At 39.7% G+C, this 15,432-nt stretch overlaps 1 protein-coding gene across 10 annotated transcripts in view; it reads right to left on the bottom strand.

Moving 5' to 3' along the window:
• Nucleotides 1-7,202: 7,202 nt before the first annotated feature.
• CTDSPL2 (CTD small phosphatase like 2) overlaps nucleotides 7,203-15,432 on the bottom strand; it is a 107,804-nt gene continuing 99,574 nt past the window's right edge. For all 10 annotated transcript variants that reach the window (XM_054452003.2, XM_054452012.2, XM_054452011.2 and 7 more), the window contains 2 exons: nucleotides 14,072-14,167; nucleotides 7,203-12,151 (listed from right to left, as the gene is read on the bottom strand). In XM_054452003.2, the coding sequence (XP_054307978.1) occupies nucleotides 12,086-12,151; nucleotides 14,072-14,167 (162 nt within the window). In that variant the 3' untranslated portion in view covers nucleotides 7,203-12,085. The remainder of the gene's footprint in view (nucleotides 12,152-14,071; nucleotides 14,168-15,432) is intronic.

Here is a 15,432-nt window from a genome sequence, read left to right as displayed (position 1 = left end):
CCCTCACCTGACTGAGTGGCGCAGTCAGAGATAAATGGAACAGGTACGCTGACCAGAAAGGGCAAGATGGGCTAAACTCCGCCGTTGGGCCACTGGGCTTCCCCGCAGGATTTTAAAGGGCTAGCCAGTAGATGGATTTTGTTTTTGTTATTTTCGCAATTTATTTTCAAATATGTAATACGCGAACTTGGTACAACATTCATGTGATAAAAAGGTAGATACGTGGACAGGATGCGGTGGCTCACGCCTGTAATCCCAGCACTTTGAGAGGCCTAGATGGGCGGATCACTTGCTGTCAGGAGTTCGAGACCAGCCTGGCCAACATGGTAAAACCCCGCCTCTACTAAAAATACAAAAATTACCTGGGCGTGGTGGCGGGCGCCTGTAATCCCAACTACTAGGGAGGCTGAGGCAGGAGAATCGCTTGGACCCGGGAGGCGGAGGTTGCAACAGTGAGCCGAGATCGCGCCACTGCACTCCAGCCTGGGCGACAGAGTTAGACCCGTCTCAAAAAAAAAAAACTAAAAAGGTAGATACAATGATCAGCTGCTCCGCTCCGTTCTTTCTAGTGGTAACCATTGTTCCCCCTTTCTGGTGTTATCTTTTCAGAGTCTACAAATAAACATTTTATAAAGATGGTCCTTCAATACATATTCTACAGCCCAGTTAAAATGTGAGAGGCCATGATCTATAGGCAGCCATTTATAAAGGTAGATCGGGGCCGGGCACGGTGGCTCACGTCTGTAATCCCGGCACTCTGGGAGGCCGAAGCGGGAGGATCGCTTGAGCTCAGGAGTTCAAAACCAATCTGGCCAACATGGTGAGACCCCATCTTTACAAAAAATATATATATATCCAGGCATAGTGGTGTGCATCTGTGGTCCTGTGGTCCTGTGGTCCCAGCTACTCAGGAAGCTGAGGCAGTCAAGGCTGCAGTGAGCCACGTTCTGGCCACTACACTCCAGCCTGGGCATCAAAGTGACAAGACCAAAAAAAAAAAAAAAAAAAAATGTGGTTTGGAAGGAGGCAAGAAAGAAGGCAGGAAAAGGATGGAATGTAAGTCCCTAAGGACACAATCTTACTCACAATTGTATCTCCAACATTTGGCATACTGCCTAATACGTAAGTATTTTATGAATTAATTAAATGAGAAGAACACAAGCCTAAATTAAGGCAATGGCAATGGAGAAGAAGAAACCAACTTGAGAAATATTTAAAGGTCATTGTCAATGGAACTTAGTGACTTTAATGGTTAATTTTATCTATCAACTTGACTAGGCAATGCTACCCATGTTACTCAGTTTTTGGTCAAACACTAGTCTAGTTGTTGCTATGAATTATATTTGTTAGATGTGATTAACATTTAAATCAGCAGACTTTGATTAAAGTAGATTACCCTCTATAATGAGGGTGGGCCGCATCCCGTCATTTCAAATTAAAACGAGACCCTTAAGAAGAAGCAATTCAGCCTCCAGACTGCAGCATCAAATCTCCCTGGGTCTCCAGGCTGTTTGTCTGCCCTGCAGATTTCAGACTTGCCAGCTCCCAGAATAATGTGAGCCAATTCCTTAAAATAAATCTCTTTCTGCATATACACATCCTATTGATTCTGTTTCTCTGGAGAACCCGTACTAATATAGTGTCTGACTGGATATGGAGGAGGAAGGGAAGGGAGAAATAGAAGATAGACGATGACTTTGGAGATTGAGTGACACTTATCTAGTCGCTTAAGTCAAAAACCTGAAAACTGGCCAGGCACGCCTGTTACGGGCTCACGCCTGTAATCCCAGCACTTAGGGAGGCTGAGGCAGGCAGATCATTTGAGGTAATTCAACACCAGCCTGGCCAACACGATGAAACCCCAAGACCACTAAAAATACAAAAATTAGCTGGGCATGGTGGCACATGCCTGTAACCCCAGCTCCTCAGGAGGCTAAAGCAGGAGAATTGCTTGAACCCAGGAAACAGAGGTTGCAGTGAGCCGAGATTGTGCCACTCCACTCCAGCCTGGGAGAGACTCCATCTGAAAACAAACAACAAAAAAAAATGCTGGGCGTAGTGGCTCACGCCTGTAATCCCAGCACTTTGGGAGGCTGAGGCAGGCAGATCACCTGAGGTCAGGAGTTCAAGACCAGCCTGGCCAACATGGCAAACCCCATCTCTACTAAAAATAAAAAAAAAATTAGCTGGGCGTGTTGGCGGGCACGGTAATACCAGCTACTCGGGAAGATGAGGCAGGAGAATCGCTTGAACCGGGAGGCAGAAGTTGCAGTGAGCCAAGATTGTGCCATTGCACTTTAGCCTGGGTGACAAGAACGAAACTCCGTCTCAAAAAAAAAAAAAAAAAAAAAGGCTGGACGTGGTGGCTCATGCCTGTAATCCCAGCACTTTGGGAGGCTGAGGCGGGTGGATCACTTGAGGTCAGGAGTTCGAGACCAGCCTGGACATGGTGAAACCTGTCTCTACTAAAAATACAAAAATTAGCCAGGTGTAGTGGCTCATGCCTATAATTCCAGCTACTTGGGAGGTTGAGGCAGGACAATGATTTGAACCCAGGAGGCAGAGGTTGTAGTGAGCCGAGACTGTGCCACTGCACTCCAGCCTGGGTGACACGCTATCAAAAAAAAAAAAAAAAAAAAAAAAAAAGAAAAAAAAACTGGGGCGTGTGTTGAAGGTGCTGTGGAAAAATTCAAGGGCTATGTGTATGCAGCATTGTTTTCAAAGCAGAAATTGAGAATTCATTTATAGTGGTGTGCATACTGCTTTTTCAAATGAGGAAACAGGAAAACAAGGGTCTAGACCTATGTGTTAGGGACTTCCTTTAGTCTGTAAAACTCATGCCGGGTGTGGTGGCTCACACCTGTAATCCCAGCACTTTGGGAGGCTGAGGCAGGCGGATCACCTGAAATCAGGAGTTCCAAGACCAGGCTGGCCAACCTGGTGAGACCCCCGTCTCTACTAAAAATACAAAAAATTAGCCGTGTGTGGTGGTGCACTCCTATAATCCCAGCTATTTGGAAGGCTGAGGCAGGAGAATCGCTTGAACCTAGGAGGCAGAGGTTGCAGTGAGCCGAGATCATGCCACTGCACCCAGCCTGGGCAACAGAGCGAGACACTGTCTCAAAACAAAAACACAAAAAAACTTGTGATTCACAGGTTATTCTCTAGGGGAGCTCTATAATCACAAATACAGTGACAGTATTCCCATTTTACAGATGAGCAGACTAGGTAATCAATGTTTCTTAACAAATTAACATTAAAACTTCTGTCAGGAAGTTCCAGGCCAGGCACAGTGGCTCACATCTAAAATGCCGGCACTTAGGAAGGCTGAGGTAGGAGGATCACTTGAGCTCATTTCAAGACCAGCCTGGGCAACATGGCAAGATGCCATCTCTACAAAAAATAAAAAATTAGCTGGGCATGGTGGCGCACACCTGTAGTTCCTGCTACTCAGGAGGCTGAAGTGGGAGGGCAACTTGAGCCTGGGAGGTTGAGGCTGCAGTGAGCCATGATCATGCCACTGCACTCCAGCCCAGATGACAAAGCCAGCCCGTCTCAAAAAAAGTTTCATCATGGCTGGGTGCAGTGGCTTATGCCTGTCATCCCAGCACTTTGGGAGGCAGAGATGGGTGGATCACCTGAAGTCAGGAGTTCCACCAGCTACTCAGGAGGCTGAGGCAGGAGAATCACTTGAACCCGGGAGGTGGAGGTTGCAGTGAGCTGAGATCCCGACACTGCACTCCAGACTAAGTAACAGAGTGAGACTTCATGTCAAAAGAAAAAAAAAAGTTTCATCATTAAAGCTATAGAAGAGTAAATAAACAGCACAAATGAAGCAGAGCTACTTATAGGTTGTTTTTTTTTGAGACGGAATTTTGCTCTCGTTGCCCAGGCTAGAGTGCAGTGGCGCAATCTCTGCTCACGGCAACCTCCGCCTCCCAGGTTCCAGTGATTCTCCTGCCTCAGCCTCCTGAGTAGCTGGGATTACAGGTGTGTGCCACCATGCCCAGATAATTTTTTGTAGTTTTAGTAGAGATGGGTTTCATCGTGTTGGCCAGGCTGGTCTCGAACTCCTAACCTCAGGTGATCCACCCGCCTCAGCCTCCCAAAGTGCAGGGATTACAGGTGTGAGCCACCGTGCCTGGCTTTATAGTTTCTTTTTTTTTTTTTTTTTTTTTTTGAGACGGAGTCTCGCTCTGTCACCCAGGCTGGAGTGCAGTGGCGCAATCTCGGCTCACTGCAAGCTCCGCCTCCCGGGTTCACGCCATTCTCCTGCCTCAGCCTCCCGAGTAGCTGGGACTACAGGCGCCCACCACCGCGCCCAGCTAATTTTGTTTGTATTTTTAGTAGAGATGGGGTTTCACCGTGGTCTTGATCTCCTGACCTCGTGGTCCGCCCGCCTCGGCCTCCCAAAGTGCTGGGATTACAGGTGTGAGCCACGCGCCCGGCCCCTTTATAGCTTTTTTTTAAAATTTATTTTATTATTATTATACTTTAAGTTTTAGGGTACATGTGCACAATGTGCAGGTTAGTTACATATGTATACATGTGCCATGCTGGTGTGCTGCACCCATTATAGCTTCTTTTTAAGAGGAAGTACCTTAAGCATCAGACTCAAAATCTTATAAAGATGGACTAGGTTAAGGCTGAAGAGCAGATTGTTTTAATTGGAAATAGGGGCAGGTCAAAACTCCTATTTATAAAAGTGCAAAATTATGGAGTCATTGCATGTTTTTTCTAATGATTTCTTGAGAAAAAGAGTACATGTAAAAACAAATTTTGGCAGAGCACAGTGGCTCATGCCTGTAATCCCAGAACTTTGGGAGGCCAAGGCAGGCAGGTGGATCACTTGAGGTCAGGAGTTCGAGACCAGCCTGGCCAACATGGTGAAACCCTGTCTCTACTAAAAATACAAAAATTGGCTGAGCATCATGGTGCACGCCTGTAGTCCCAGCTACTAGGGAGACTGAGGCGGGAGAATCGCTGGAACCCGGGAGGCAGAGGTTGCAGGGAGCTGAGATCCCACCACTGCACTCCAGCTTGGACAACAGAGCAAGATTACATCTCAATAATTAAATAAATAAAGTTTTTGATTTATATGATTTAAGTTAAATGAAATTTATTTTAAACCAAAACGAAAAACCAAAACCCTACCCCCATGAGTCTTAAGACACGAAACTGTCTCCATTCAACTTCCATATATTTTTCCATACTGACAGGGTGCCATAAAATCCTAGAGTACCTTCCCATTCCTGTCTGGCCAGCAGAAAAAACATGCCTTCTTCAGGGAGTGCCTAAAATCCACATGGTTAGTAAGCGCTCAGTAAGCCACACAAGCCATACTCTCCCCAGAACCTTAATCTTCTGACCTGACTTGTCCACTATGATGCTATAACCCAGTGCATTAACTGTCTTAGAGAAAGGGAATACTTTGCATGGAGAGTTATATAACTGCTAACTGGCCTCCCACCCACCCAATTTCCAAAGCGATCTTTTAAAATACACACCTGATCATTTACTCCCCTGAGCCTCCTCTCCCCACAGTCAAGCTTAGCTTTAGCCCTTTAACAAATATTTTAAGCATCTTGACTTTCTCTACTGGTAGATTTTAAGCTTAAGATTTTAAGGCATTGTCTGTTTCACCACCTTCTACCATTCACAGAGCCTGGCATGGTGCCTAATACATAGTAGTGGTTTTTACTTTTTATTTTTTGAGATAGAGTCTCTGTCACCGAGGTTGGAGTGCAGTGGCACAATCTTGGTTCACTGCAACCTCTACCTCTCTGGTTCAAGCGATTCTCCTGCCTCAGCCTTCCAAGTAGCTGGGACTACAGGCGTGCACTACCATACCTGGCTAGTTTTTGTATTTTTAGAAGAGACGGGGGTTTCACCATGTTGTCCAGGCTGGTCTCAACTCCTGACCTCAAGTGATCTGCCCACTTCAGCCTCCCAAAGTGCTGGGATAATAGGCATGAGCCACCACACCCGTCCTAATAGGTCTTTTAAAAAATGCAACCCACTGCTATGTCTTTCTTAAAAACCCTCCCTGACATCCGTGGTCCTCTGGTATTACAATATCCTGATCCGACTGCTCATTCCTGCCTTCTGGCTTCAGACATCTCTCAGAATCCGGTATATAGTTCTCATTCCTCCTTCAGAGAACTACCTGCTTTAACATCTCCATCCTCGTATGTTACTTGTATACTGCTTTATGGCTTATAACATGTTTTGACATTTCATTCCATCCTTCTAATTCTGCAAGGTAGGTAACAACCCTCTTGCTTAGTAAGTGGCTGGGTTTTCAGGAACTTGAATTCAATTTTGATTCTGAACTTCATGCTTTCATTGACCATGCTCTCAAGTCAACTATCTGCCTCAATAGAATGTTATACTGCAATCACTTATTTCTCAAGGATTATTGCAGTGGCTTTCAAAACTGTGTGCGTCTCAAACTCCTTTGGAGCTTAGGGAAAATAGCTATCACAAAGTCTCATCACAGAAACTACCGTGGGACCAGAGTGCTACTATGCTATAGTGATATTGGCTCATTATTTTAGCCCAAACATCGAGTATATTCCTCATCTTAACGCACTATAATCTGGTTCACTCTTGCCATCTTCTCTCTCCTTTTCAAAACCAACCCCTTTTATTCTGGTTATCTTGAAGTGTTTTTCACCTCTGCTCACAGTAGTTCCAGCAATAAAGAATGCCCTTCCTTCTAAAATCATTACTGTAACGGTAATTAAGAGACCTACATTCTAGTCCTAGCTCTGTGATCTTGGGAAAACACTGTAAAATAAAGAGTACACCTAGAACTTGAAATTTCCTTCTACCTTAAAATGAATTATTATCTATAGGTCTAGTTTGTACCACTGTATATTCCTTACATTTTATAAGAACATTTTGTTGGCTAAATAGACTTACAAACTTGAGAAAGCTTCGTATTCATGAACAAACATAATCATACAAAATGCCAAGGCACTAGGAAATAAAATATTATGGTGATAACTAAATTCAAGTCTCCCAGAGGAACTGCATAGTCTTGGGTCACAGCTTTCTCCAAGTCTCAATTTCCTTTATGTTTTTCAACATCAAAAGGGAAAGTAATGTGAAAAAAATATGCTTCTAAACAAAAAAAGCACTGTACAAATGTTAGAAATTATATTGTTTCTGATGGCTGATAAAATATCATCAAAGAGAAGTGCTTCCGTAAAAGTTTTATTTATCCCCACAACAACCCTGTGAGGTAGGGTGATCAGGGCATTTGAAGATGAGAAAACTAAATCTACATTACTTGTTCACGGCTATACTGCATAGTAAATAAGAAGAAATTAAATTGAGATTTTAAAATGTCCATGACTTTGTATTGATTCACGTGGAAACAAGGCAGAGAGAATATTAACTCCCCCCCACCTTAATGCCAAAAGGACACTGCCTTGAAAAATCCCATTTCAAAAGATGTAAGTAGTATTTCATTGCTTATTTCTACAAAGATTTATAAAATAAAAAAATAGTGAAATATTTTACAGATAATATATATAATGGTCTCATTCAGGGACATGTCCTTTAGCTATGTATATGGTCAACTATTCCAAGTCCTAGAAATGCAAACCCTTAAAAAAGTATGAAAGACAAAAATGATAATGAGCAGTAGCCTTAATCTTCTTTATTATTCCTCCATGTATCTTGAATAAGCTCTGTGAAATCTGGTCCCAGTTAAAAAAAAACAAAAACAAAAACAAAAAAAAACTCTACCACAAAGAGATGTCTGGTGAACTTTAATTTTGTTGCCTACTCTCAAACCAGAGTCACATTTAGCTAAAACACTGATTACCCAATACTGGCTATTAGAATCACCAGGAGAGCTTTAAAGAAAAAACAAAGCAAAACAAAACCAAGCAAACAAACAAAAAAAAAACCAGAACTCTCAGGCCCCTCTTGAGATCCAGTGAGACAATTTTCCAGGGGGTAGGCCCCAGGAATCTATTTTAAAAGCTCCTCAGAGTAATTCTAATGGTCAGGTTTTGGAATCAACTGATGTATCTTAAAATACTAATATCAAAAGCATAAACTAGTATAAACTTGTCGCTCTCTCCCCCCCCCGCCCCACCCTTTTTTAAAAAAAGATCTCAAATCATGTTATATCTCCAGAACTCTTGCCTCTGGGCAAATTTCAATTCAAGATACAGAGAAACATTTTATAAAAATGTATCCTAGTTAGTGAGACTTGGATTCCAATAATAAGTAGCATTTAAATATAAGATACTGAGTTTTGTGGTTCATATTCTGAAAATTCTTAAATGTATTTTATACAGGTTTGTCGTAGGCTTTCAACTCGGGGAAGACATGAGAAGTAATGACATCAGCACTAAAAAAATACTATACTCAATTATAGCTCATGAGAGGAATAAGAAAGTGAATAAATGACAACCCTAAGGCCTTTTGGCCCATACACTTTTGTTCCCAGTCCACTCTTCCCCTATAAGGGGAAATAAAATAAACATTCTTTACTAGTTGCTTGGCATAGTTATTCGGTGGGTAACTATTAACTAAGTTAATTTAGATACACAAGATTAAAAGAGATAACAAATAAATACCTAGGAAGACAAAGAGAAGTCAGGTCGGAAAACCTTAACTAGCTAATGATGTAGTATGTAACACCATCATATTAGTACAATTAAATAAAGGCTTCAATGTCCTTTACATTTTAGCTTTATGTGATTGACACAGACACGGAAGAGATCTGGTCCTTATGAAGAATTCTGTGCTCGCAGGAAAGATTTGTAGGAATAATGAAATGCTTTCTTCATTGATGAGATGAAGTCTCTGTTTTTCAGGCAAGTTGACGGAATAAAACAATGAGAAACGAACTTCTTTAGAAGGTTGAATGAAAGTAAGATCTAGATGAAAAAGTCATTGGCCAAAGATAATTTTTTAAAAAAACCATTCTATGTTAACCCTTGGAAAAAAAAAAAAAAAAAAAGCAACCCAGAGAAATACAAAAAAACAATGTACACATTCATTTCACTGACAGTTACAAGAAAATAGCCGTTTATAGAAGTTACACAATGCTTTCAACAAATCCCAAACAAATTTTGGGAAACAGATAAAGCCATTGGGTAAAAATAAATATACATACTAGCTAATATAAAACAATTTATGGTTACGAATTGTCATCAATTCTCTTAGGACACAAGGAGAAATATGGTGATATAAATCTGATGAGGGCTACATATATTACATGGAATTAAAAAACAACTAATTAAAACATCCTAACAATGATACAAATATTTAAAAGAATGTCTTAAAAGTCAGACATTTACCACTGGAAATAGCACGACTTTAATATGTACTCCAGAGTTGTAATGTGTATACAGGTCACTTTCGCTGTGTCTCATCAGGTATCCACCTTTCCTGCATTTACTAGTCAGTTTTTTAAGAGTTCATGTTTCCTGTGTGAGCTGAAGGGACTGGGCATATTTCAATTTAAAAAATATACACCTCCGATTAACTAAATGGAAGTTTTTTACCTCTACCAACAGATAAAGAAAAGAGAGGATAACGGGAAGACAAAACATTGTATTAAGGTAGAAGGAAGCTGGCTAAATTGTCTCTGTAAATTATCTTAAATTTTGTATTAACAAATTTAAAATGACTCAAATAAAATAACGAAGAAAAAATATATTAATTTGGCCTCAAGAAATTTTCTCAAGCCATATAAAATTTTCTTAGTTTATTTCTTTACGGAAGTATCTTATGCTTGATCAGCTGACTTAAAGGAACTCTCCTAGTGTGGGACTGAAAACAACTTTATCATTGATAAAAGACGATTAGTTTAAAAAGTTGGTTTTTATTATTGAAGTGCCCACAGGCAGAAGAGTATAGGTGCTTACATTTCCCTTTAGATTATGGGAAAGCCCTTTTGAGAATGCACTAAATCAGGAAATCTTTCAGCAATCAGAATGCATGCTGAAAGTTCAGATCTTTTAACTTTTGGGTTTCGCTGTTTGAGCATAAAAAGGAAGGGAGCAGGGAGAAATATAACTAGGTTCACAATTTTGAGCAAGAGCATATGTAAAGGTAACGTATGTACATTTTATTTCAAGAAAGACAGAAGACAAACAGCATAAAGATGCCCAGATGCCCTAAAGATAAATACATTTCAAAGATTCTCATTAAAATGAATCTGTAGTATTTTTTTCCTGCAAGCAAAATACCTTTCTTTAAATAAAATTAAAAAAATCAGTATTCTGAATTGCAAATGCTTTTGCTTTTTTTTTTTTTTGCAGAAAATCTGCCATGATTATTTTTTTAATGAATAAGGATTTTCCACAAAACAGGCTTGCTCTACATGCTAGATTTTTAAACAGTTCAGTGACACAATATGCTAACTACATACACAACAGATAATATAGTAAGAAAACACTCAACCTGATGAAAAGTTAAAATCTTCATTAATACACTGAAAATTGACATAACTCATGCCTTTAAAATCAAAAATACAAAAATTAAATGTTTTCCTAAAAAGATTTCCTTATTTTAAGGATTCATTTGAAAATGAAGCTGCATGTAATTTGTACAGTAAGTTGTACAAGTAAACAGGTAATATACATAAAAAATTAATTGACATACTCCTCAATTATCAGTTGTCCACCTTTAATTTCCAATACTGTACTTTCTTAACAAGCATACAAAATATCAAACTTCTCTTTAGAAAAAGTGCCGTTCTTTGACATCCTTTACACAAAAACAGTCTGAGCCTGTGGCATGTTAATGCAGTTGAGAGGCAAAGCATACGAACTTTTACAAATTCTACCTTCCATAAAAAGCCTCCCGAAAAGGAGATTACACGCCACTATAAAAATATCAACCTCTTGTGGTAGCTGCATTAGAGAACCAAGGCTTGAAGACTATTTTCATATAGCATAGAAAAACCACTATGAAAGCATATTAACTGCATTGGTGGCTTGGGAGTGTACTGTGCCACAGGATTATGCATAGCTACTGTTAGGTACCAAGACTGTTATACAGTTTTAAATTGATTGTAACTGAGAGCATAACAGAGGTACTACCAGCCCATGCAAAATAACTAAAAATACTGAGTCACTGTGCTGAATACTTCATTCCTGGAGAAAACCAAAGGCAGCAGTAACTAAATCAAGCCAAACAGGTGACCAAACTTTCTCCTCAAAGATTTGTGAGCACAGTGAAGTCTGAGGTATACCTTTATCCGTTAAATCTGTGTGCCATTGCAAGATATTACCCTTGAGAATATACGCCATCACAATGGTTTAAATCTTTTGTATATTAGTCATTCATATATTCTTATCTACCCAGTCTCTTGATTTTTGAAAAGATTTCACCTACAGTAGAATATTACAGAAACAAAATATAAATGCATGTCTTTCTAAATGAAACTTACATGGACTAAAAGTAGAGAATATTTTTAAACAAATATACAATGTGCAGGCAGACAAAGCAGGAAAACGGCCATTCAAATGTATAATAAAAAACTAAAAATTGACTATCTCCAGAAAACTATGAAGCGCCTCAACTAAAAGGAATGCATAATGAAATTCTAATCTAATACAGGTCAAAAATGTAAAAAGGTTATAAACCTTAACAGGAAAAATAAAACAACTTTTACTGGCCATTCCTGTTGAAATGAGAATCATAAAGTAACAGAAAAGTGGCTACAAACCCACTTAGAGCACCAAACAGAGAGAAAATAAAAGTCCATTTTCATCTCTGTTATTATCATAAAATCCTGTGTGACTACAGGTCAAACTGCTGGTGGCAGAAACAGAATTCTTTATAAACTGCAGATGTCCTGTACATAAAAAATTTCACTGGAGTTGCACTAGTTCTAAAGACTCTTCTGTTTTAGCCTACCTACTATATGTATTCAATCTGAGATAGATAAAGTCTCTTTCTGTAACCCTTGATTATTATTGGGCACCAAAGATAAGAAAAGCAAGACGGGGTACAAAAATGCAAAATTTCAACAGTAATGGCAATGTTTTTGTCTTAGTCCAAAAGGGTCCTGCATTCTCTCCCCCTTCAGTGATTTGACAAGTCTTTGTACTTAATCTGGGGGCAGCAAATCATGCAAGCGAAATCTGTCTCTGATGTGTGGTCGAACATCTTCATTCTGTGTGGAAAAAAGACAATTTTTAAAAAGGCATTAAATTTCAAAGATATGATCCTCATAACATAGACTTTCTTACCTTGCAGAGAAAACACACCAGTTTTTATTTTACGACATATTTTATTTGCCAAATAGAGATACTACACAGATGCAGTTAAATTTAGATTTTGAAAAGAATTTCGTTGAAGATTTTTTTTTTTAATTTTTATTTTTTCAGAGTCTTGCTCTGTTGCTCAGGCTGGAGTGCAATGGCACAATCTCAGCTCACTGCAACCTCTGCCTCCTGGGTTCAAGCGATTCTTGTGCCTCAGCCTCCAAAGTAGCTGGGACTACAGACGCCCACCACCATGCCTGGCTAATTTTTTGTAATTTTTGTAGAGGCAGAGTTTCACCATGTTGGCCAGGCTGGTCTTGAACTCCTGACCTCAGGTTATCTGCCCACCTTGGCCTCCCAAGAAGATTTGTTTGTTTAAAAATTAGCCAGGCGTGGTGGCGGGCGCCTGTAATCCCAACTACTTGGAAGGCTGAGGCACGAGAATCCCTTGAACATGGGAGGCGGAGGCTGCAGTGAGCCGAGATTGCGCCACTGCACTCCAGCCTGGGCGAAAGCACAAAATCCTGTCTCAAACAAACAAACAAACAAAAAACAGTGGGATTAAGTAGGTGTGCACCACTACATCCTGCCAAAGTTTCATCAAGCAATAGAGGCCAAACCAAGACAGGTAAAAGAGAATTCTAATTTCTACACTGGTCTTTAAAGCTAAGTGTTCCATGCGATATAGAAATAGAATTCCTAGAATAAAGTTTCAGTAGCACAAGCATTAATTCTAAATGTGAATTATAAGACCAAAATGAAAAATTTAATTTTGTTTGTTTTGTTTTGTTTTGAGACAAAGTCTCACTCTGTTGCCCAGGCTGGAGTGCAGTGGTGCAATCTCGGCTCACTGCAGCCTCCGCCTCCCGGGTTCAAGTGATTCTCCTACCTCAGCCTCTAGAGTAGCTGGGATTATAGGCGCCCACTACTACGCCCAGCTCATTTTTGTATTTTTAGTAGAGATGGGGTTTCACCATTTTGGCCAGGCTGGTCTCGACCTCCTGACCTCAAGTGATCCGCCTGCCTCGGCCTCCCAAAGTACTGGGATTATAGGCGTGAGCCACCACACCCGGCCAATTTAATGTTATTTCTAACACAACTGCTTAGCAACTTGTAAGAGAAAGACCACTGAAATAGTAAAGATATTCAATCTATAAATTCTTAAGTACTGATAAGCATAATGTTAATATAATATATAAAGTCTGAAAATGTGGTTGGGCATGGTGGCTCACGTCTGTAATCCCAGCATTATGGGAGGCTGAGATGGGTAGATAGTTTGAGCCCATGAGTTCGAGACCAGCCTGGGAAACATGGTGAAATCCCATCTCTACAAAAAATACAAAAATTAGACAGGTGTGGTGGCACATGCCTATAGTCCTAGCTACCCAGAAGGCTGAGGCAGGAGGATAGATTGAGCCCAGGAAGTCAAGGCTGCTGTGAATAGTGATTGTGCTACTACATTGCAGCCTGGGTGACAGAACAAGACCCTGCCTCAAAAAACAAAAAAGTTTGAAAATGCACGTAATCTTTTTCAACCTTTGCTCTTATCTCCCATGACAGATGACTTTATCATCATCATCATTATTATTTTGTAAAGAGCTGGAATCTCACTATGTTGCCTAGTATGACCTCAAATTCCTAGGCTCAATCAATCCTCCTGCCTCAGACCCTAAAGTAGCTGGCACTACAGGCGCCTATGATGGCACCTGTGACCTGGCTCACAATTGACTTTATAAGTCAGTACACAGAAAGCAAAGACATTTAAAAATATTTATTTCAATATAGTTGAGCTAACAAAAACACAACAGAAAAAGACAAGCTATACTTACCAGTTCTACAAGCTTCTCCAGGAATGGAATCAATTTTAGGAGTTCATTGTCATTTTTATCCATAAACCAACTTTCTATAGGGATTCCATTAGAAAGCTAAAACAATAAATAAGTAATTAAATCCTCTTTTACTTATATTTTACCTAGTTTGGAAAAAGTTAAAAAATAAACAAAGATTCATTAAGTAAACACTGATCTAAAAGTTCCTTTGAAAAGTAATGTCACCAGACTTTTTCTTTGACATCTCAATAGTGCCAGAGACAGAGGATAAGGAAATAAATTGAAGCCTATTGGTTTTTCAGTGTCATTTCTTCTCAGAGTATATAAAACTAAACAAGAAAGTTCCATTAAAATACATTTTACAAGGATCATTAATATAACTAAAATATTCCATTATTCCTTCAAGAAATAGTTACAATTAGTACAATGCTAGGTAGGCACTGTGAACGATGGGACACCGCCAATCTAAAGAGAATACAGAAAAGCGTATACTTTTTTTCCCTTAAATACAGTGACCATATCTCCCATTCATTATTCTATTCCCATCGAGTAGGATGATAACTTAAAATATAGTAGAAACTTAACAAATTAATGGTATTTCATTGAAGAGGAGCCTAAAAACAAGAATGCAAGCCATATTTATTTTATGGTGAATAATCTCTGGGATAAAATGTTTTAAAATTTAGGCTAAATGTTGTATATGAGATGGAGGATAATTGATATAATTTTATCTAGGAACCAAGATGAAATTCTTAAAAGACATTTTTAAATGTAAACAAATAAAAGTAAGGACCTAAATATAACTTAGTATCATATATAGCTTTTCTCTTGTTTTCTTTTTATTATAGACATTTTGAAACAGGACAAATCTAGTTTATACTCCAATCCACTTTGCATCATCCCTATTCTGGACTGGTTTATTGTGAAGCAAATTTAAGAAATCCTGTCACATGGGGCTGGGTGTGGTAGCTCACACCTGTAATCCCAGCACTTTAGGAGGCTGAGACAGGTGGATCACCTGAGGTCAGAAGTTCGAGACCAGCCTGGCCAACATAGCAAAACCCCATCTCTACTAATAATACAAAAAAATTAGCACAGCATAGTGGTGCGCACCTGTAGTGCCAGCTACTAAGGAGGTGGAGGCAGGAGAATCACTTGAACCCAGGAGGTGGAGGCTGCACTGAGCTGATATCGTGCCACTGCACTCCAGCCTGGGCGACAAGAGCAAAACTCCGTCTCAAAAAAAAAAGGAAAACAAAAAAAAGAAAAAAGAAATCATATCACATGGACATATTCATAATCTAAAATATACCTTGAACGGATGACTCATCAGGCAGGCACAGTGGCTCACACCTGTAATC

Source organism: Pongo pygmaeus, chromosome 16, assembly GCF_028885625.2.
Source record: "Pongo pygmaeus isolate AG05252 chromosome 16, NHGRI_mPonPyg2-v2.0_pri, whole genome shotgun sequence".
In the NCBI taxonomy this organism is placed as follows: Eukaryota; Metazoa; Chordata; class Mammalia; order Primates; family Hominidae; genus Pongo; species Pongo pygmaeus.
This window is presented reverse-complemented; position numbering and strand designations above follow the sequence as displayed.